General features: G+C 45.4%; 1 protein-coding gene across 1 annotated transcript in view; it reads left to right on the top strand.

Annotated features, from left to right (window-relative positions):
• The first annotated feature begins 6,704 nt into the window (after positions 1–6,704).
• LOC110515635 (TBC1 domain family member 15) overlaps positions 6,705–24,103 on the top strand; it is an 88,540-nt gene continuing 71,141 nt past the window's right edge. Inside the window, exons 1-5 of the mRNA XM_036945427.1 lie at positions 6,705–7,007; positions 7,688–7,786; positions 7,881–7,952; positions 11,400–11,559; positions 13,717–13,942. Coding sequence (XP_036801322.1) covers positions 6,852–7,007; positions 7,688–7,786; positions 7,881–7,952; positions 11,400–11,559; positions 13,717–13,942 — 713 coding nt within the window. The 5' untranslated portion in view covers positions 6,705–6,851. The remainder of the gene's footprint in view (positions 7,008–7,687; positions 7,787–7,880; positions 7,953–11,399; positions 11,560–13,716; positions 13,943–24,103) is intronic.

Below are 24,103 nucleotides of genomic sequence, written 5' to 3'. Positions count from 1 at the left end.
GGAACACAGGGCAGCCCTATATATACAGAGATTGGAACACAGGGCAGCCCTATATATACAGAGATTGGAACACAGGGCAGCCCTATATATACAGAGATTGGAACACAGGGCAGCCCTATATATACAGAGATTGGAACACAGGGCAGCCCTATATATACAGAGATTGGAACACAGGGCAGCCCTATATATACAGAGATTGGAACACAGGGCAGCCCTATATATACAGAGATTGGAACACAGGGCAGCCCTATATATACAGAGATTGGAGAGATTGGAGCAGAGGGCAGCCGTACTACTGCATTCGTTGAGCATTTTAGGGGTTAATTGCCTTGCTCAAAGGCACAACGGCAGGTGATTGCATCTTGGTTACTGATACTCTCAACTCTTCAGTTGCCGGCCCACTTCCGACCAGAATTCAAACGTTACTGGTCTGCTTCTCTAACCTCTATGTTGCCTGCCACCCCCAAAGGAAATGATCATCCAACGTGGGGCTTGAACCAAGGACACTGAGATTAAGAGATCGTGCTCCACCGACTGAGCTAGCCAGGCAATGATTTGAACAATCTGGTTATGTGTTGGTTTTTATCGTGCTATGTGTTATAATTGTGCGTCGTTGTCTTGTTGTCAGTGTGTATAATGGTGTTGTTATCATTGTGTTGTTGCCATTTTGTGTCATTGTGTTGTTGTCATGGTGTTGTTGTCATAGTAAATCATTGTGTTGTTGTCAGTGTGTATCATTGTGTTGTTGTCATGGTGAATCATTGTGTTGTTGTCAGTGTGTATCATTGTGTTGTTGTCAGTGTGTATAGATGTGTTATAGTCATGGTGTTGTTGTCATGGTGAATCATTGTGTTGTTGACTTTGTGTAGCATTGTGCTGTTGTTCTGGTGTATCATTGTGCTGTTGTCTTTGTGTATCATTGTGCTGTTGTTCTGGTGTATCATTGTGCTGTTGTCTTTGTGTATCATTGTGTTGTTGTCATGGTGTATCATTGTGTTGTTGACTTTGTATCATTGTGCTGTTGTTCTGGTGTATCATTGTGCTGTTGTCTTTGTGTATCATTGTGTTGTTGTTCTGGTGTATCATTGTGTTGTTGTCATGGTGTATCATTGTGTTGTTCTGGTGTATCATTGTGTTGTTGTCTTTGTATCATTGTGTTGTTGTTCTGGTGTATCACTGTGTTGATGTCATGGTGTATCATTGTTGTTGTCTTTGTGTATCATTGTGTTGTTGTTCTGGTGTATCACTGTGTTGTTGTCATGGTGTATCATTGTGTTGTTGTCATGGTGTATCATTGTGTTGTTGTTCTGGTGTATCATTGTGTTGTCATGGTGTATTATGTTGTTTTTGTGATGGTGTATCATTGTGTTGTTGTCATGGTGTGTCATTGTTTTGTTGTTCTGGTGTATCATTGTGTTGTTGTCATGATGTATCATTGTGTTGTTGTTCTGGTGTATCATTGTGTTATTGTCATGGTGTATCATTGTGTTGTTGTCATGGTGTATCATTGTGTTGTTGTTCTGGTGTATCATTGTGTTGTTGTTCTGGTGTATCATTGTGTTGTTGTCATGGTGTATCATTGTGTTGTCATGGTGTATCATTGTGTTGTTGTTCTGGTGTATCATTGTGTTCTTGTCATGGTGTATCATTGTGTTGTTGTCATGGTGTATCATTGTGTTGTTGTCATGGTGTATCATTGTGTTGTTGTTCTGGTGTATCATTGTGTTGTTGTCATGGTGTATCATTGTGTTGTTGTCATGGTGTATCATTGTGATGTTGTCATGGTGTATCATTGTGTTGTTGTCATGGTGTATCATTGTGTTGTTGTCATGGTGTATCATTGTGTTGTTGTCATGTGGATTTTACATGTTTTTTTACGTCTCATCCTTACCTGCTGCAAAACCAATTGCCCTCTGGGACAAATCAAATTCCATCCATAAATCCCTTTCTATATCATCAGTCACAAAGTGCTTTTACGGTAAGCCGGCCTAGATCCCTATGCAAGCAGCAGTATAGTGACAAGTAAACATCTCCTTAGAAGGAAGAAACCTTGAGAGAAACAAGAGTCAGGGAGAAACTTAATTTCTCCTCGGCTCCTTCTCAAAACCCACTGGAGGAGAAGATCAGAGGGGAAAGACCTCTAGCTTTTTTCCATTGTGTTTTTGAGAAGGAGACGAGGAGAGAGAGGACGCGAGGAGTATGCATTTGAGATTCTCCCTCATACGGGAGGAGGCCCATCCTTCTCCCAGGTTGACGTTTATTGTCATTAATCTTGCCCTGGAGGCAGAACTGCTTGATTTTCATTAGATGGGCCAGCAGTCAAAATAGGCTATATTGTAAAAGTTCATGAAAACAAACATTTGCTTCTTGGTCTTCTTTTAAGTTTGGGATTAGTCATTAGGGTTAGCAGTGTGGTTAAGTTTAGGTTAAACTGTATATTTTATGACTTTGTGGCTGTGCCAGCTAGTGACCACTCTGCAGGCTGCCTCTAGGGCAAGATTCATGACAATAAATGCCAAACTGCGTCCTCCTCTTGCTGTACTGGTTAGAAGCTAATAATACACAAGACCCCTAGGTGGCGACATCCCACCAGGAAAACTAGTGGGAACCGTGACCACAGACCAAGGTGATGACATCACACCAGGAAAACTAGTGGGAACCGTGACCACAGACCAAGGTGATGACATCACACCAGGAAAACTAATGGGAACCGTGACCACAGACCAAGGTGGCGACATCACACCAGGAAAACTAATGGGAACCGTGAACACAGACCAAGGTGGCGACATCACACCAGGAAAACTAATGGGAACCGTGAACACAGACCAAGGTGGCGACATCACACCAGGAAAACTAATGGGAACCGTGAACACAGACCAAGGTGGTGACATCACACCAGGAAAACTAATGGGAACCGTGAACACAGACCAAGGTGGTGACATCACACCAGGAAAACTAATGGGAACCGTGAACACAGACCAAGGTGATGACATCACACCAGGAAAACTAATGGGAACCGTGAACACAGACCAAGGTGGTGACATCACACCGGGGAAACTAATGGGAACCGTGAACACAGACCAAGGTGGTGACATCACACCAGGAAAACTAATGGGAACTGTGAACACAGACCAAGGTGGTGACATCACACCAGGAAAACGAATGGGAACCGTGAACACAGACCAAGGTGGTGACATCACACCAGGAAAACTAATGGGAACCGTGAACAGAGATCAAGGTGGTGACATCACACCAGGAAAACTAATGGGAACCGTGAACACAGACCAAGGTGGTGACATCACACCGGGGAAACTAATGGGAACCGTGAACACAGACCAAGGTGGTGACATCACACCGGGGAAACTAATGGGAACCGTGAACACAGACCAAGGTGGCGACATCACACCAGGAAAACTAATAGGAACTATGAACACAGACCAAGGTGGTGACATCACACCAGGAAAACTAATGGGAACCGTGAACAGAGACCAAGGTGGTGACATCACACCGGGGAAACGAATGGGAACCGTGAACACAGACCAAGGTGGTGACATCACACCAGGAAAACTAATGGGAACCGTGAACACAGACCAAGGTGGTGACATCACACCGGGGAAACTAATGGGAACCGTGAACACAGACCAAGGTGGTGACATCACACCGGGGAAACTAATGGGAACCGTGAACACAGACCAAGGTGGTGACATCACACCAGGAAAACTACATGCCAGGTTTCCTGGAGAAGTTCACTGACACTTTTTACAGAATGACATCAATAACCTCATGAAAACAGCGACCTGTGTTTTTAAAGACGTTAGTCGGTGTGTGTGTGTGTGTGTGTGTGTGTATACATTTGTGCTCGTGCGTGCTCGTGCGTGTGTAGGAGGGCACCATGGAGAGAATATTCATTTTTAGTCATACACGAAACTGCACTCGCACTCTGTCTAACTGTGGGAGTCATCATCATGTTTGTGGTTGAGTGAACCAGAGACCAAGCGGTTCTTCACGGAGTGTGTGCACTTGAACTTAAAGCATTATTACTGACTGCTGTAGCCTCCAGTGGGAACAGACTGAGTGGTGAGTTAGAACAGTTTATGAGAAAGTGATACACACTTCTCTTCAGACTCATCCAGGGGCCGTCCCAGAAACCCATTCTCCTTCTCTCCTGAAATATTAGCCTCATCCATCCCAGAGACTCCTTCTCCTCCTGTCTCTCCTGAAATATTAGCCTCATCCATCCCAGATACCCCTTCTGTCTCCTGAAATATTAGCCTCATCCATCCCAGATACCCCTTCTGTCTCCTGAAATATTAGCCTCATCCATCCCAGATACCCCTTCTCCTTCTCTCCTGAAATATTAGCCTCATCCATCCCAGAGACTCCTTCTCCCTCTGTCTCTCCTGAAATATTAGCCTCATCCATCCCAGATACCCCTTCTGTCTCCTGAAATATTAGCCTCATCCATCCCAGATACCACTTCTCCTTCTCCTTCTCTCTCTCTCTCTCTCTCTCTCTCTGTGTCTCTCTGTCTCTCTCTCTGTCTCTCTCTCTAACTCTCACACCATTTCTCCCTCTTCTCTCTCTCTTCTGTGAAGACAAAGAGGTCTTACAGGAGCCAGAAGAGGTAAATGTGTGAGCTGGTCTGTAAATGGAGCAATTCCAGCTTTAATTTGCTATTAAGTGAGAACAAGATGCACTAAATTATACATTAGAAAGAGAGAGAGAGAGAGGAGAAAGAGAAAACCCACTGACACCCCTATCAGATCACAGCAAAATCACATTCTATTTGAACAGAGCAATATTCAATCATGAGGCATCAAGCTGAATAAACTGCATACATTTTAGAAATGTTACAGACGAAGGGAAAGTAGTGTAGAAACCGACCAGGAAGTAATTAATCACAACAAATTCAATCCCTTCTAGACAACTTTCTGGACAAAACGTTTCACTGCAGTAGCGAAGGTGTAAACTTGGCAGTAGAAAGCCTAAATAGCTTCACTATCAAATCTAAACATTTCAACCAGACAACCTAAGAATATGAACAACAATGACAAATGGTTTGATGAAAAGTGCAAAATCCTAAGAAAGGAATTGAGAAACATGTCCAACCAAAAACACAGAGACCCAGAGAACCTGTTCAACCAAAAACACAGAGACCCAGAGAACCTGAGTCTACGCCTTCACTATGGTGAATCACTAAAACAATACAGAAATACACTACGGAGAAAGAAGGAACAGCACGTCAGAAATCAGCTCAATGCAATTGAAGAATCCATAAACTCTAAACACTTCTGGGAAAATTGGAAAAAACAAATAGTTATCTATCAAAATGGAGATGTATGGGTAAACCACTTCAAAACATATATTTATTTTATAACAAAGAACAAACAGCAAAAACACATACATGAACAATAGAAAATATTAGTCAGCTATTAAAGACTACCAGAACCCACTGGATTCTCCAATTAGATTGAATGAACTACAGGACAAAATGCAACCCTTCCAACCCTAGCAGGCCTGTGGTGTTGATGGTATCCTACATTAAATTATTAATTAGACAGACAACAAATTTCACTTCGCTATATTTAAACTCTTTAACATCATCCTCAGCTCTGGCATCTTCCCTAAAACTTGGAACCGAGGACTGATCACCCCAAACCACAAAAGTGGAGACAAATCCGACCCCAATAACTACCTATATGTGTCAACAGCAACCTTGGGAAAATTATCTGCATTATCATTAACAGCAGACTCCTACATTTCCTCAGTGAAAACAATGAACTGAGCAAATGTCAAATTGGCTTTTTACCAAAGTACCGTACGACAGACCACATATTCAAATCAAATCAAATGTATTTATGTAGCCCTTCATACATCAGCTGATATCTCAAAGTGCTGTACAGAAAACCCAGCCTTTAACTATTTGCACATCGTTACAACACTGTACATATACATAATATGACATTTGAAATGTCTCTAATTCCTTTTAAACTTTGTTGTTTGTTATTGTCTTTTTCACTTTTGTTTATTATCTATTTCACTTGCTTTGACAATGTAAACATGTTTCCCATGCCAATGAAGCCCTTTGAATTGAAGAGAGAGAGAGTTGATTTTATCACCTGCTCGCTTAAGGTATGACACCAGTCTTTGACCGGTACCCCCTGTACATAGCCTCGCTAGTTATCTTATTGTTGCTCTTTAATAATTTGTTATTTTTCTATTTTCTTAATTATTTATTTTTTACTTCAGTTAATTAATTTTAGTAAGAAATTCTAAACACTTATTTTTCATGAAACTGCATTGTTTGTTAAGGGCTGGTAAAATAAGCATTTCACTGTAAGGTCTACTTCACCTGTTGTACTCGGTACATGTGACAAATACAATTTGATTTGATGATTTATATATATATATATATATATATATATTTTACCTTTATTTAACTAGGCAAGTCAGTTAAGAACAAATTCTTATTTGACTAAATATGTACAGGGTTTTACAACCTTTGTCTGGAATAAAAACCGCAAATTAAACACTAAACAACAAAGTCCAAAGGTGCCACCTCCCACTCCTACTGCTGGGTGTAATCATTAGTCCAAACAGTTCCAAAAAAAAACGAGAGATTCTATTGGACAGATTAAGGTAGGTCCCGCCCCGTTTCGTTCCGTTTACGAAACGTTTTGCAACAGAATCGGGATAATGACTTCACCCCTGTTAACGCTAATGTTCCCTGGCGAATGTTTGCGGAAGTGGAAGCTTGAACAAATAACAGTTCAATTAATAATCTCTGTTGTATGCGAGATACGCTCAACTTTTTCAATGATCTCGTTATTTGCGTCGTTGGTTTACAATGAATGTGTCAAAAATCAAGGGATTCAGCAACACACATTGACGAGTATTTAGTTATTTGTTCTGCCCTCCCCTCCCAAAACAACTGGAAACGCGTGAGCTGTCCTACTACGTCGTCGTCAGCTGAGACAGGCGACATGGCGACTTCAGCGGGCTTCAAGGTGCTGAGAAAACAGATTTGTGGCATTTAGTTTAAAAACATATATATATACATATATGCTTTGTTTTGTTCGCATTGTCAACGGATCATGTTGTCTGTGAGGTTTTGTAAATAGTTGAACCGAAAACAGTTGGCTAGAAGTTGAACAAAAACATTGTCGACACTTGACAGCTAACATAACGTTAGTTAGTAGAAGTCGCCTGTCCAGTTGGCAGAGTAGTGCAGATTCAGGTGAAACAAAGTGGTTTTCGGTCATAAGAAGTTACTTGTAAAATGTTGAACCTGCCGACTTCCAGAATACCAACAGGCTCATGTTGTTAGCTTTCATAGTGACAAGTCGAGCTAACTTGTTGTAACGTTACTAACGACCACCAACACAAACATGCAAAACAGTTTACAAGTTGTCAGGAAGTTGGTTGAGCCAGCTACCTAGTTAGCCACAACATCACATTTCTGAAAAGGTAGAAAGGTGAAAGAATGTGAAATTGGTCAATGTTCAAAGAGCAAAATTATAAACAATGCAGCAAATGTACCCCATTACATTATCACATGGAAATAGCACTTGATTTGGATGAAGTTAGCTAGCTAGGTACATTAGGCCTATTTGTTTACCAAGTCTCCAACAACAACATAACATGAGTTGTATTCATCTCTGAATGCGTTTCCCTCTTTCTCTCGCAGGTTCTATATGAGCATGATGGAGTTTTTATACACACCAACCCAGAAAGGAGTGAGGAGCAGGATTCTCTGACTTCGGGATCCCTGCGTGTCCTGGACCAGGTATGTCAATATGGAACAACAGAATGAGATGTATCCTTCCCTGTTATGATGTCCACAGATCAGACTGAACATTCCTTCTCGTCATTTCTACCAGGATGGAGACATAGTGCTGGAATATAAACCCGTGGAAGATGTTGACCACTCTGCCATGCTGTGTGCTGCCAAGGTTAGACTTTATTTACATATCTTTTGATGTAATATTCCATGTTTAAGGTCATCATAAACAAAGTGTACACATGTGCGTATATTAAAATACTAACAAGATTACTCTTATCAATCTTACTGGTACATTCATATAGAAAAACTGCTGATTGGCTTTTGGCCACAACTGTTGTCTGGTGCTGACAATACAGACAGACAGTGCAATTTGTTTAACATGGAAATAGCTGTTCTATCAGTCAGCCTACAGTAGCAGCCAATGTGTGGTGTTCAGTGTAGACCTACATTTCATGAGACCTTTGGGGAGAAAAAAAACACACGCAGGACTTGACCTTTAACCTGTTGATCCACTTGTCCTTTAGACCAGGAGGTGACTGGAAATGGTGTTTTGATTTAAGAAACCACTTAAAATCAAATGAATTATTATTCTAACATTATTACAGGGAATTAGACCAATTACACTACCCTCTGCCTATTGGATACTTATATTATTCAAGCCTGAAGACCAAAAAAAAGAAATCCCTTTACCTGACTCACGTTTCAAAGATGTCTAGAAATGTACATGTTTTGTGGTGTCTTGTAGGAAGGAATCACTCCCCTATTGCTGACTACAGATGATCTATCACTGGGCTAATACCAATGTAATTAGAACAGTAAAACTAAATGTTTTGTCATTCCCGTGGTATACGGTCTGATATACCACAGCTGTCAGCCAATCATCATTCAGGGCTTGAACCACCCAGTTTATAATTGTGTGTCTATATAGGCCTACTGCAGCTCTGATTGGTTATGCCACCGGTCTGTGTAGAGTACGGGCTGAGTGGTGCCTGTCAATGCAATAGAATCATACACCGATGCGTTCTGACTACAACAACATCTCTTGCATAGTTAGTTTTGCCTACTACTAAGTCTTGCACAATTCGTTTTGTTTTCGGTATGTTGCGTTGGAAGTGGCTAATATCGCATTGACTCGATCACAATTCCCACAGTAAAGGGAAACGTTGATAGTGTTAACTAAAGGGGGAAAACCTCTATAAAGTGAAGTGAAGTTCAATCTCGTGCTTCTCTGCACGGTGTCCGCGCAGCTTAAAGGGAACATTAGTCAGGATTATGATGACAACACTCCACATTTTTACATGTCGGCTTGGCTGTATCCCTGGTGACACATCGGTTGTCTTGAGAGCTCGACGATGACTGTCAAACCACAGTCTGGCTCCAATCACCTTGGTCATGTGACAGCAGCATCGCTTCATGTTTCCTGACTCTGTTTCTCTGCTGCACTAGAGTGCAAATGTTCTAGTGGTTCATCCCGGTCGTGATGAAAACACATAGCTAGCTCATCTCTTCATGGAAACTAACTCTCCTCTCTCTACCAGCCACTCAGGACAGATGTCTGTCAGTTTGGTTCTCTGTGGTTCTCATCCCGGTCGTGATGAAAACACATAGCTAGCTCATCTCTTCATGGAAACTAACTCTCCTCTCTCTACCAGCCACTCAGGACAGATGTCTGTCAGTTTGGTTCTCTGTGGTTCTCATCCCGGTCGTGATGAAAACACATAGCTAGCTCATCTCTTCATGGAAACTAACTCTCCTCTCTCTCTCTACCAGCCACTCAGGACAGATGTCTGTCAGTTTGGTTCTCTGTGGTTCTCATCCCGGTCGTGATGAAAACACATAGCTAGCTCATCTCTTCATGGAAACTAACTCTCCTCTCTCTCTCTACCAGCCACTCAGGACAGATGTCTGTCAGTTTGGTTCTCTGTGGTTCTCATCCCGGTCGTGATGAAAACACATAGCTAGCTCATCTCTTCATGGAAACTAACTCTCCTCTCTCTACCAGCCACTCAGGACAGATGTCTGTCAGTTTGGTTCTCTGTGGTTCTCATCCCGGTTTAATTTGAATAGTCTCTCTCATAGTATTTCCAGCCTTTTCTGTATTTATCTGTACCACTACCTACCCAGCCAGCCACCTACACAACCAGCCAGCCACCTACACAACCAGCCAGCCACCTACCCAGCCAGCCACCTACACAGCCAGCCAGCCAGCCAGCCAGCCAGCCAGCCACCTACCCAGCCAGCCACCTACCCAGCCAGCCAGCCAGCCAGCCAGCCAGCCACCTACCCAGCCAGAACTATGTACTGTATATAGATAGTACAACATTTTGGGGTCACTTAGACATTTCTGAAAAACAGCAGATTTTTAATGGAATATCTACATAGGCGTACAGAGGAGCATTATCAGCAACCATCACTCCTGTGTTCCAATGACACGTTATGTTAGCTAATCCAAGTTTATACTTTTAAAAGGCTAATTGATCATTAGAAAACCCCTTTCACAGAACAGTGCAAACGGAGGCCCCGGTGCACAACTGAGCAAAAGGGCAAGTACATTTGTGTCTAGTTTAAGAAACAGATGCCTCACATGTCCTCAACTGGCAGCTTCATTAAATAGTACCCGCAAAACACCAGTCTCAACGTCAACAGTGAAGAGGCGACTCTGGGACGCTGGCCTTCTAGGCAGAGTTGCGAAAAAGAAAGCCATATCTCAGACTGGCCAATTTAAAAAGAAAAGATTGAGATGGGCAAAAGAACACAGCCACTGGACAGATGAAGATTTGGAGAAAAAAAGTGTTATGGACAGACGAATCTGAGTTTGAGGTGTCACAAAGGAGAACATTCATGAGATGCAGAAAAGATGCTGGGAGGAGTGCTTGACGCCATCTGTCAAACATGGTGGAGGCAATGTGATGGTATGGGGGTGTTTTGGTGGTGGTAAAGTGTGAGATTTGTACAGGGTAAAAGGGATCTTGAAGAAGGAAGGCTATCACTCCATATTGCAACGCCATGCCATACCCTGTGGACGGTGCTTAATTGGAGCCAATTCCCTCCTACAACAGGACAATGACCCAAAGCACAGCTCCAAACTATGCAAGAACTATTTAGGGAAGAAGCAGCCAGCTGGTGTTCTGTCTATAATGGAGTGGCCAGCAGTCATCAGATCTCAACCCTATTGAGCTGTTGTGGGAGCATCTTGACCGTATGGTACTTAAGAAGTGCCCATCAAGCCAATCCAACTTGTGGGAGGTGCTTCAGGAAGCATGGCGTGAAATCTCTTCAGATCACCTCAACAAATTGACAACTAGAATGCCAATGGTCTGCAAGGCTGTGATTGCTGCAAATGGAGGATTATTTGACAAAAGCAGAGTTTGAAGGACACAATTATTATTTAAATTAAAAATCATTATTTATAACCTTGTCAACGTCTTGACTATATTTCCTATTCATTTTGCAACTCATTTCAGGTATGTTTTCATGGAAAACAAGGACATTTCTACATGACCCCAAACGTTTGAACAGTACTGTAGATAGTACAGTATATGGGTAGGTGTGTGTACTGTATATAGATAGTACAGTATATGGGTGGGTCTGAGTATACCTGTATTCTCTCTCCCAGGAGTCTAGCTCTGTGTTTGAATGGGGCCAGCGGCACCAGGGTCCGAGCCAAGACCCAGGAGACAAGCCTACCAGGCAGGTGGAGCACCATCTGGGCTATGAGACAGAATGGAACATGGTTCACACTGTTCAGTTCAGGAAGAAACCCAGCAACAATGAAGGTGAGTGGAAGAGAACACCCTAGAACACAGCAGAACACCCTAGAACACAGCAGAACACCCTAGAACACAGCAGAACACCCTAAAGCACAGCAGAACACCCTAGAGCACAGCAGAACACCCTAGAGCACAGCAGAACACCCTAGAGCACAGCAGAACACCCTAGAGCACAGCAGAACACCCTAGAGCACATCAGAACACCCTAGAGCACATCAGAACACCCTAGAGCACATCAGAACACCCTAGAGCACATCAGAACACCCTAGAGCACAGCAGAACACCCGTAGAACACCCATAGAACACCCTAGAACACAGCAGAACAGAGTAGGCCCGGGTAGGCCACAGTAGAATGGCCATTGATTTGACCTTTTTATTTAGTCAGGGAAAGTCATGGAGAACATATCAATGTTTTAGCGTCATCATGCTTCCTCTATGGAGAGACAAATGTCACTATTCCTTACCTGTCCAGCTGATATATTGTCATTACCTGGAGCCTACTGCAATGAGATATGTCCGGTTTCTTTGAACTGTCAAGTCTAGTACTGGAACCACAATGTCTAGTACTGGAACCACGATGTCTAGTACTGGAACCACAATGTCTAGTACTGGAACCACAATGTCTGGTACTGGAACCACAATGTCTAGTACTGGAACCACAATGTCTAGTACTGGAACCACAATGTCTGGTACTGGAACCACAATGTCTGGTACTGGAACCACAATGTCTGGTACTGGAACCACGATGTCTAGTACTGGAACCACAATGTCTGGTACTGGAACCACAATGTCTGGTACTGGAACCACAATGTCTGGTACTGGAACCACAATGTCTGGTACTGGAACCACAATGTCTAGTACTGGAACCACAATGTCTAGTACTGGAACCACAATGTCTAGTACTGGAACCACAATGTCTAGTACTGGAACCACAATGTCTAGTACTGGAACCACAATGTCTAGTACTGGAACCACAATGTCTAGTACTGGAACCACAATGTCTGGTACTGGAACCACAATGTCTAGTACTGGAACCACAATGTCTAGTACTGGAACCACAATGTCTAGTACTGGAACCACAATGTCTGGTACTGGAACCACAATGTCTAGTACTGGAACCACAATGTCTAGTACTGGAACCACAATGTCTAGTACTGGAACCACAATGTCTAGTACTGGAACCACAATGTCTAGTACTGGAACCACAATGTCTAGTACTGGAACCACAATGTCTAGTACTGGAACCACAATGTCTAGTACTGGAACCACGATGTCTGGTACTGGAACCACAATGTCTAGTACTGGAACCACAATGTCTAGTACTGGAACCACAATGTCTAGTACTGGAACCACGATGTCTGGTACTGGAACCACAATGTCTGGTACTGGAACCACAATGTCTAGTACTGGAACCACAATGCAACATAATTGTTGTTCTTGGCCTTGCCGTTCTGTGGTTCTTCCTGGCAAGGCTTAACCTTGTTAAGCGTGCAGCGGCCTCTCTCATATATACAGTATATTTCTCTCTCTCTCTCCCTCCTCTCTGGCTGGAATTCCAAAACACCTCCCCTCTTTACGTCCAGAAGCTGCTTTAGCAGAGCGACCATGATTAAGTTGGTTGGAGGAGAGGAGACTAATTGCTTCACTTTTCCCACAGTACGATCAATCTTCTCCAGCAGGCCCTTGGGGGATTAATCAGGCCTCCTGCTACTTCCTGCTCTGCAGACATTTAAATGTCAAGCGAGTCAAATTAAAAAGCATTACACATGGATCTATACAACTATAGATGAAGTGTGGCATGAACGTTGTGCTGCTTGTCTCTCTGCATTAGGAAAACCCCTAGCGAGAATACACACACACATACTCTAATTTGTGTGTGAGTAAATGTGTAGTGTTGTGTATCTAAACCCCCCCCCCCTCTCTCTCTCCATCTCTCCCCCTCTCCCCCCCCCCCCACCTCATTGTGAGTACATGTGTTGTGTATCTAAACCCCCCCCCCCTCTCCATCTCTCCCCCTCTCTCTCACCCCTACCTCATTGTGTGAGTACGTGTGTTGTGTATCTACACCCCCCCTCTCTCCATTTCCCCCCTCTCCACCTCCCTCACCTCATTGTGTGTTTCTGTGTATATCCTGTCTCTAAAACCCTCTCCCTCTCTCTCCAGGTGCTCCTCCTCAACCTGCTCCCATCCCAGAGAAGAGTAAGGGTTCCCGGCTGTTCTTCCGTCTCAGTGACCTGGTCTCGGTCAGGGTGAAGGAGGAGGGCTGGTCCTACCTGGTGTTCACCCTCAGAGACTGCAACATGGGGGTTGAGCTGCCTGCCCTACACTTTCACCAGGGAGGTAGTGAAGTCTTCCTGGATTGTCTCAGGAAATACCTGCTGCTGACAGAGTACGTAGACCAGACAGTACATATACATGTTGCTGACAGAGTACGTAGACCAGACAGTACATGTACATACTGCTGACAGAGTACGTAGACCAGACAGTACATATACATGCTACTGACAGAGTATGTAAACCAGACAGTACATATACATGCTACTGACAGAGTACGTAGACCAGACAGTACATATACATGTTGAGATACATGCTACTGACAGAGTACGTAGACCAGACAGTACATATACATGCTACTGACAGAGTACGTAGACCAGACAGTACATATACATGCTGCTGACAGAGTACGTAGACCAGACAGTACATATACATGCTACTGACAGAGTACGTAGACCAGACAGTACATATACATGTTGAGATACATGCTACTGACAGAGTACGTAGACCAGACAGTACATATACATACTGCTGACAGAGTACGTAGACCAGACAGTACATAAACATGCTACTGACAGAGTACGTAGACCAGACAGTACATAAACATGCTACTGACAGAGTACGTAGACCAGACAGTACATATACATGTTGAGATGCATGCTACTGACAGAGTACATAAACACACTCAACTTCGTCTCTCAAAAATAGAACTGCGGGAGTTGGGCTAGGTGAGGGAGTTGGGCTAGGTGAGGGAGTTGGGCTAGGTGAGGGAGTTGGGCTAGGCGAGGGCGCGGGGCTAGGCGAGGGCGCGGGGCTAGGCGAGGGCGCGGGGCTAGGCGAGGGCGCGGGGCTAGGCGAGGGAGCGGGGCTAGGCGAGGGAGCGGGGCTAGGCGAGGGCGCGGGGCTAGGCGAGGGCGCGGGGCTAGGTGAGGGCGCGGGGCTAGGCGAGGGAGTTGGGGCTAGGCGAGGGAGTTGGGGCTAGGCGAGGGAGTTGGGGCTAGGCGAGGGAGTTGGGGCTAGGCGAGGGAGCGGGGCTAGGCGAGGGAGTTGGGACTAGGCGAGGGCGCGGGGCTAGGCGAGGGCGCGGGGCTAGGTGAGGGCGCGGGGCTAGGCGAGGGAGTTGGGGCTAGGCGAGGGAGTTGGGGCTAGGCGAGGGAGTTGGGGCTAGGCGAGGGAGTTGGGGCTAGGCGAGGGAGTTGGGGCTAGGCGAGGGAGCGGGGCTAGGCGAGGGAGTTGGGACTAGGCGAGGGCGTGGGGCTAGGTGAGGGCGCGGGGCTAGGCGAGGGAGTTGGGGCTAGGCGAGGGAGTTGGGGCTAGGCGAGGGAGTTGGGGCTAGGCGAGGGAGTTGGGGCTAGGCGAGGGAGTTGGGGCTAGGCGAGGGAGTTGGGGCTAGGCGAGGGAGTTGGGGCTAGGCGAGGGAGTTGGGGCTAGGCGAGGGAGTTGGGGCTAGGCGAGGGAGTTGGGGCTAGGCGAGGGAGCGGGGCTAGGCGAGGGAGTTGGGACTAGGCGAGGGAGTGGGACTAGGCGAGGGCGTGGGGCTAGGCGAGGGCGCGGGGCTAGGTGAGTCTAATACAACTTATTGCACTTAATTCAAATGTTCAAAAATAGTAAAAAAAAACAAAAACAACTTTAGCAATGAAAAAGCCAGGGAATAGTGTTGTATGTATTGCCTCTGGTAACACTGGGTATGTGGTGATCTGTGTGTTCCTCAAAGGGCCACTATCCTATGTCAGCCAAGGCCCAAGCCCAGTCCCACGGTGAACACAATTACAGGTTAAACAGACAGTCACTAGTGGACCGAGCAGAGCAATCACGCCCTGGACAGACACACTCCAGAACACACTGCGCTCTAGAATTGAAAGTCAAGTCTTTCCCAGTGCTGGAGACGATTGCTTTCAGGAAAGTATAACCCCCCCCAGCCAGATGTAGCCTATCCTGCTGTAAAAAAAACAGTGACCCGGTGCCCACACACCAGGTGGTCTGGTTAGTTCTGTGGCCGCATGTGAAGAGGCGTTAAGTCTGAGGATTTGTCCCAAATGGCACCCTATTCCCTATATAGTGCTCTACTTTTGACCAGAGTCCTATGTGCCCTGGTAGAAAGTAGTGCACTATATAGGGAATAGGGTGCCGTTTTGGTTCACATCCTGAAAGTGGTTTCTGTTCTGCTTCCACTCTGCCAGGTTCAGTTTAAAAACATAAATAAATGAATGCATTTTTATTTGTCACCTGCTTTGGTAAACAACAGGCAGGTTTAGACGAGCTTTGAAATGCTTACTTTAAGGCTTCCCTTTTCCAGCAATGTAGAGAGATACAACTCTCTGCTGCTATCCCCCCTGTGGGTTCCTCCTATCCCCCCTGTGGGTTCCTCCTATCCCCCCTGTGGGTTCCTCCTATCCCCCCTGTGGGTTCCTCCTATCCCCCCTGTGGGTTCCTCCTATCCCCCCTGTGGGTTCCTCCTATCCCCCTGTGGGTTCCTCCTATCCCCCTGTGGGTTCCTCCTATCCCCCCCTGTGGGTTCCTCCTATCCCCCCTGTGGGTTCCTCCTATCCCCCCTGTGGGTTCCTCCTATCCTATCCTCCTTCCTCCAGTCAAATATATTAATATCGTTACACAATTCACTATTTCTTCTAACATATGTCAAAATTCACCAATCGAATGGTGTTCACATGTTTATTTGTTGGATTTACAACTGGCACAGGACCCCCAAAAAATGTGACCTAAACTGAAATTCGGGGCTCCCGAACGGTGCAGCGGTCTAAGGTACTGCATCTCAGTGCAAGAGGCATCACTACATTCCCTGGTTCGAAATCCAGGTTGTATAACATCCGGTTGTGATTTGGGAGTCCCATAGGGCGGCGCACAATTGGCCCAGCGTCGTCCGTGTTTGGCTGGGGTAGGCCGTCATTGTAAAAAAAAAAGAGAACTTGTTCTTAACTGACTTGCCTAGTTAAATAAAGGTTAGATAAAAAATTAAATAAACATTTTTATTAAGATTTTTCACTTCCAACTAAAAAATGGTCTGGACCAAATTATTCAAAATTCTAATTACTTTGGTTGGAGGCAAGTAATTCTCAGCAAGTGTAATTTATCCTACTTGTTGTAATTTGCAGGTGCCTACAGGGTCATTTATCCTACTTGTAGTAAGTTGCAGGTGCCTACAGTGTCATTTATCCTACTTGTTGTAAGTTGCAGGTGCCTACAGTGTAATTTATCCTACTTGTTGTAAGTTGCAGGTGCCTACAGTGTAATTTATCCTACTTGTTGTAAGTTGCAGGTGCCTACAGTGTAATTATCCTACTTGTAGTAAGTTGCAGGTGCCTACAGGGTAAAAATGGCCGTTCAACCAGTTTTGAAAAGCATCTGTAGTACTTCATCACCTCAAATCAAATGTAATTTGTCACATGCTTCGTAAACAAGAGGTGTAGACTAACAGTGAAATGCTTCCTGACGGGCCCTTTACCAACAACGCAGAGTTAAACATACATGTAGACCGTGACACGAGGCAAAAATACACAGTGAGTAAAGATACCATGGCTATATACAGGAAGTACCAGGTAATAACATGGCTATATACAGGAAGTACCAGGTAATAACATGGCTATATACAGGAAGTACCAGGTAATAACATGGCTATATACAGGAAGTACCAGGTAATGACATGGCTATATACAGGAAGTACCAGGTAATAACATGGCTATATACAGGAAGTACCAGGTAATAACATGGCTATATACAGGAAGTACCAGGTAATAACATGGCTATATACAGGAAGTACCAGGTAATAACATGGTTATATACAGGAAGTACCAGGTAATAACATGGCTATATACAGGAAGTACCAGGTAATAACATGGCTATATACAGGAAGTACCAGGTAATAACATGGCTATATACAGGAAGTACCACGTAATAACATGGCTATATACAGGAAGTACCAGGTAATAACACTGCTGTATACAGGAAGTACCAGGTAATAACACGGCTGTATACAGGAAGTACCAGGTAATAACACGGCTGTATACACGAAGTACCAGGTAATAACATGGTTACATACAGGAAGTACCAGGTAATAACATGGCTATATACAGGAAGTACCAGGTAATAACATGGCTATATACAGGAAGTACCAGGTAATAACATGGCTGTATACAGGAAGTACCAGGTAATAACATGGCTGTATACAGGAAGTACCAGGTAATAACACGGCTGTATACAGGAAGTACCAGGTAATAACACGGCTATATACAGGAAGTACCAGGTAATAACACGGCTGTGTACAGGAAGTACCAGGTAATAACACGGCTGTATAACAGGAAGTACCAGGTAATAACACGGCTGTATACAGGAAGTACCAGGTAATAACACGGCTGTATACAGGAAGTACCAGGTAATAACACGGCTGTATACAGGAAGTACCAGGTAATAACACGGCTGTATACAGGAAGTACCAGGTAATAACACGGCTGTATACAGGAAGTACCAGGTAATAACACGGCTGTATACAGGAAGTACCAGGTAATAACATGGCTGTATACAGGAAGTACCAGGTAATAACATGGCTGTATACAGGAAGTACCAGGTAATAACATGGCTGTATACAGGAAGTACCAGTACTGAGTTGATGTGCAGAGGTATGAGGTAGATATGAACATTTAGATAGAGGTAAAATGACTAGGCAAAACAGGATAGATAATAGACGGTGGTAGCAGCATATGTGGTGAAAGTGTGTGTGTGTTGGGGTGTGAGCTATGTGGGTAGAGTCCAGTGTGTGTGTGAGTCTTGTTTAGCAGTCTTATGGTTTCTGGATAGAAGCTGTTCAGAGTCCTGTTGCTTCCAGACATTGGTACCGTTTGCCGTGTGGTAGCAGAGAGAACAGTCTACGACTTGGGTGACCTTCCTCTGACACCGCCTGGTTTTCAGGTCCTGGATGGCAGTAAGCTCCGCCCCAGTGATGTCATCACGTGAACAGAGACGCCTTCCTTCTTGGTTGTCTGTAGGCTACTAGAAGATGGAGTATTGTTGTGTTTCACTTCATCATTTCGGCATCCTGTATAATAACTCATCAACTGTGACTGTATCCAGTTGGTATTCTGATAGTATACGTACGGAGCATTCAGAAAGTATTCAGACCCTTTGACTATTTCCACATTTTGTTACGTTACAGACTTATTCTAATTTGGATTCACTTTTTTTTCTCTCTCCCTCATCAATCTACACACAATACCCCATAATGACATCACAATACCCCATAATGACATCACAATACCCCATAATGACATCACAATACCCCATAATGACATCACAATACCCCATAATGACATCACAATACCCCATAATGACAAAGCAATACCCCATAATGACAAAGCAATAACATTTTTTTTAGATGTATTTTTTCACATTTTTCAAACATGTGCGATGTTTCCTCCAGACGTGACACTTGGCATTCAGGCCAAGGAGTTCAATCTCGGTTTCCTCAGACCAGAGAATCTTGTTTGAGAGTCCTTTAGGTGCGTTTTGGCGAACTCCAAGCGGGCTGTCTTGTGCCTTTTACTGAGGAATGGATTCCGTCTGGCCTGATTGGTGGAGTGCTGCAGAGATGGTTGTCCTTCTGGAAGGTTCTCCCAACTCGATAGAGAAACTCTGGAGCTCTGTCAGAGTGGCCATCGGGTTCTTGGTCACCTCCCTGACCAAGGTCCTTCTCCCCCGATTGCTCAGTTTGGCCGGTTGGCCAGCTCTAGGAAGAGTGTTGGTGGTTAAAAAATTATTGGGAACCTTCAATGCTGCGGAAATGTTTTGGTACCCTTCCCCAGATCTGTACCTCGACACAATCCTGTCTCAGAGCTCTACGGATGGTTCCTTCCACCTCATTTCTGCTCTGACATGCCGTGTCAACTGTGGGACCTTAAATAGACAGGTGTTTACCTTTCCAAGTCATATCCAATCAATTGAATTTATCACAGGTGGACTCCAATCAAGTTGTAAAAACACCTCAAGGATGATCAATGGAAACAGGATTAATCCGAGCTCAATTTCGAGTCTCATAGCAAAGGGTCTGAATACCTATATAAATAAGCTATTTCTGTTTTATTTATTTTTAAGACCTTTGCAAACATTTCTAAAAACCTGTTTTTGCTTTGTCATAATGGGGTTGTGTGTGTAGATTAGTGAGTATTTTTGGTTTCTTTAATACATTTTAGAATAAGGCTTTAATAAGGCTTTAATAAGGCTTTAATAAGGCTTTAATAAGGCTTTAATAAGGCATTTTTATAAGGCTTTAATGTAACAGAATGTGGAGAGAAAAAAATCAAGGGGTCTGAATACTTTCCAAATGCACTGTTTGTCCCTTATGAGTACCGGTAAGCCTCATTTAATTCATATGATTATTATTGGCAATCTCATCAACTTGGTGTTTAGTGCTGATGTTGTTTACAACGTATTATGTTTCATGAAGGCGGGACTGTATCCATCACAATATTGATGTGAACTTGTGTCTTGTTGGCCAGCGCTCAGTCTACACTGTTTGGTTCAGTAACCAGGACTGTGTTGACTCAGGAGTAGAGGTTTTAACACAGACTACAGTACCTGACATCTATGAACGGACACTACAGCGGTGCTGTGAGAACGGGCCCCCCCCCCCCTCAGCGGCGCTGCGAGAACAGGGCCCCCCCCCCCCCCAGCGGCGCGGCGAGAACAGGGCCCCCCCCCCCCCCCCCTCAGCGGCGCTGCGAGAACAGGGCCCCCCCCCTCAGCGGCGCTGTGAGAACAGGGCCCCCCCCCCCCCCTCCCCCCAGCTGCGCTGTGAGAACAGGGCCCCCCCCCCCCCCCCCTCAGCGGCGCTGTGAGAACAGGGCCCCCCCCCCTCCCCCCAGCGGCGCTGTGAGAACAGGGCCCCCCCCCTCCCCCCAGCGGCGCTGTGAGAACAGGGCCACCCCCCCCCCCCCCTCAGCGGCGCTGTGAGAACAGGGCCCCCCCCCCCTCCCCCCAGCGGCGCTGTGAGAACAGGGCCCCCCCCCCCCCCTCAGCGGCGCTGTGAGAACAGGGGCCCCCCCCCAGCGGCGCTGTGAGAACAGGGCCCCCCCCCCAGCGGCGCTGTGAGAACAGGGCCCCCCCCCCTCCTCCCCCCAGCTGCGCTGTGAGAACAGGGCCCCCCCCCCTCCTCCCCCCAGCGGCGCTGTGAGAACAGGGCCCCCCCCCCCCTCCCCCCAGCGGCGCTGTGAGAACAGGGCCCCCCCCCCTCCCCCCAGCGGCGCTGTGAGAACAGGGCCCCCCCCCCAGCGGCGCTGTGAGAACAGGGCCCCCCCCCCCAGCGGCGCTGTGAGAACAGGGCCCCCCCCCCCCCAGCGGCGCTGTGAGAACAGGGCCCCCAGTTGAGCGGACCGGTGTTTGTACGGTCGGTGTTACTTAACATGAATGTCATTTACAGGAGGCTTCATTGCTCATCCAGCAGTGATTTATGTTGTTTCTGCTGCGCTGCTACAGAACCTGGGAGGAGAGATACTCACTTACTCACTCACATAGGCTCTGGTCTAATGTAGTAAACAGGGAATTAGGGCTCTGGTCTAATGTAGTAAACAGGGAATAGGGCTCTAGTCTAATGTAGTGTAGTAAACAGGGAATTAGGGTTCTGGTCTAATGTACTGTAGTAAACAGGGAATAGGGCTCTGGTCTAATGTACTGTAGTAAACAGGGAATAGGGCTCAGGTCTAATGTAGTGCAGTAAACAGGGAATAGGGCTCTAGTCTAGTGTAGTAAACAGGGAATAGGGCTCTGGTCTAATGTAGTGTAGTAAACAGGGAATAGGGCTCTGGTCTAATGTAGTGAACAGGGAATAGGGCTCTAGTCTAATGTAGTGTAGTAAACAGGGAATAGGGCTCTAATCTAATGTAGTGTAGTAAACAGGGAATAGGGTTCTAGTCTAATGTAGTAAACAGGGAATAGGGCTCTAGTCTAATGTAGTGTAGTAAACAGGGAATAGGGCTCTAGTCTAATGTAGTGTAGTAAACAGGGAATAGGGCTCAGGTCGAATGTAGTGCAGTAAACAGGGAATAGGGCTCTAGTCTAGTGTAGTAAACAGGGAATAGGGCTCTGGTCTAATGTAGTGTAGTAAACAGGGAATAGGGCTCTGGTCTAATGTAGTGAACAGGGAATAGGGCTCTAGTCTAATGTAGTGTAGTAAACAGGGAATAGGGCTCTAATCTAATGTAGTGTAGTAAACAGGGAATAGGGTTCTAGTCTAATGTAGTAAACAGGGAATAGGGCTCTAGTCTAATGTAGTGTAGTAAACAGGGAATAGGGCTCTGGTCTAATGTAGTGTAGTGAACAGGGAATAGGGCTCTGGTCTAATGTAGTGTAGTGAACAGGGAATAGGGCTCTGGTCTAATGTAGTGTAGTAAACAGGGAATAGGGCTCTGGTCTAATGTAGTGTAGTAAACAGGGAATAGGGCTCTGGTCTAATGTAGTGTAGTAAACAGGGAATAGGGCTCTGGTCTAATGTAGTGTAGTAAACAGGGAATAGGGCTCTGGTCTAATGTAGTGTAGTAAACAGGGAATAGGGCTCTGGTCTAATGTAGTGTAGTAAACAGGGAATAGGGCTCTGGTCTAATGTAGTGTAGTGAACAGGGAATAGGGCTCTGGTCTAATGTAGTGTAGTAAACAGGGAATAGGGCTCTGGTCTAATGTAGTAAACAGGGAATAGGGTTCTAGTCTAATGTAGTAAACAGGGAATAGGGCTCTGGTCTAATGTAGTAAACAGGGAATAGGGCTCTGGTCTAATGTAGTGTAGTAAACAGGGAATAGGGCTCTAGTCTAATGTAGTAAACAGGGAATAGGGTACCATTTGAGAGACAGCCCAGTCTCAGCCCTATATGTGTCCAACAGAATCACATAACTGTCTGTTCATCTATCAGGTGTTTTGTTACAGTTTCTCAGTGGCCTTTAGCAACGCTTTCCCCTCTCTAGTAGTAATAATACCCGCTGTCACACCGTGCCTGTGTCCCAAACCCCACACTATCCCCTGTATAGAGGGTCTCTGGTAGGAGTTTAGTGCTCTATATATGGGATCGGGTGCCATTTGGGACGAAGGCTGTGGGATTTATTTGCGTGCGGGGAGCTGCTATTGCAGTTTATCCCTTTTTTTTTTTTTCTAGATGCTGCCGTGCTGTGATTGGTTATTAAAGGCTTCTCTTCCCTTCAATGGATCGGACGGTTTTAACGTGTCGTGTTTCTACACCATTTCTATGCGTGTTGGTGTGTTGGCTCTTACCTTCCGTCTGCTGTGTCAGGCTAACAGTCTACTGGTCTCTTAGGACCAATTGTGAAGGGGGGGGGGGGGGGGGGGGTGGGGCGCGAGAGAGAGAGACTGTCAATTCTAATAACCCCTCTTAGCCTTCCCCTAGTTTTCGAGTGTCCCTCGGTGTGGGAGTGTCCCTCAGACGGAGCATTTAGTCGTAGGGAGAGATAAATACCCCTATGGAGTGGGACATCACTCATGCACAGCAGAAGCCGCCAAAGCACTGCTCACCTCGCAGTTCACTGAAGACGAGCCTCGTGTTTTTCACCATGCCAGTACTGACGGCAGTAATGGCCTTCCTTATGATGTATTTCTCATGCAACAACACGTACTTACCATATGAGAAACAAATGGGAACGCAAAACAATAATGAGGTGGTAATGTACGTGTCCCCTGGCTGTGGTTCAATGTGGAGTAGTAATGTAGCTGTCCTCTGGCTGTGGTTCAATGTGAGGTGGTAATGTAGCTGTCCTCTGGCTGTGTTTCAATGTAGAGTAGTAATGTAGCTGTGGTTCAATGTAGAGTAGTAGTGTAGCTGTGGTTCAATGTAGAGTAGTAATGTAGCTGTCCTCTGGCTGTGGTTCAATGTGAGGTGGTAATGTAGCTGTCCCCTGGCTGTTGTTCAATGTGGAGTGGTAATGTAGCTGTTGTTCAATGTGGAGTAATAATGTAGCTGTTGTTCAATGTGGAGTAATAATGTAGCTGTTGTTCAATGTGGAGTAATAATGTAGCTGTCCTCTGGCTGTGGTTCAATGTGAGGTGGTAATGTAGCTGTCCTCTGGCTGTGGTTCAATGTAGAGTAGTAATGTAGCTGTGGTTCAATGTAGAGTAGTAATGTAGCTGTCCTCTGGCTGTGGTTCAATGTAGAGTAGTAATGTAGCTGTCCTCTGGCTGTGGTTCAATGTGAGGTGGTAATGTAGCTGTCCCCTGGCTGTTGTTCAATGTGGAGTGGTAATGTAGCTGTCCCCTGGCTGTTGTTCAATGTGG

Source organism: Oncorhynchus mykiss, chromosome 15 (assembly GCF_013265735.2).
Source record: "Oncorhynchus mykiss isolate Arlee chromosome 15, USDA_OmykA_1.1, whole genome shotgun sequence".
NCBI classification, from domain to species: domain Eukaryota; kingdom Metazoa; phylum Chordata; class Actinopteri; order Salmoniformes; family Salmonidae; genus Oncorhynchus; species Oncorhynchus mykiss.
This window is presented reverse-complemented; position numbering and strand designations above follow the sequence as displayed.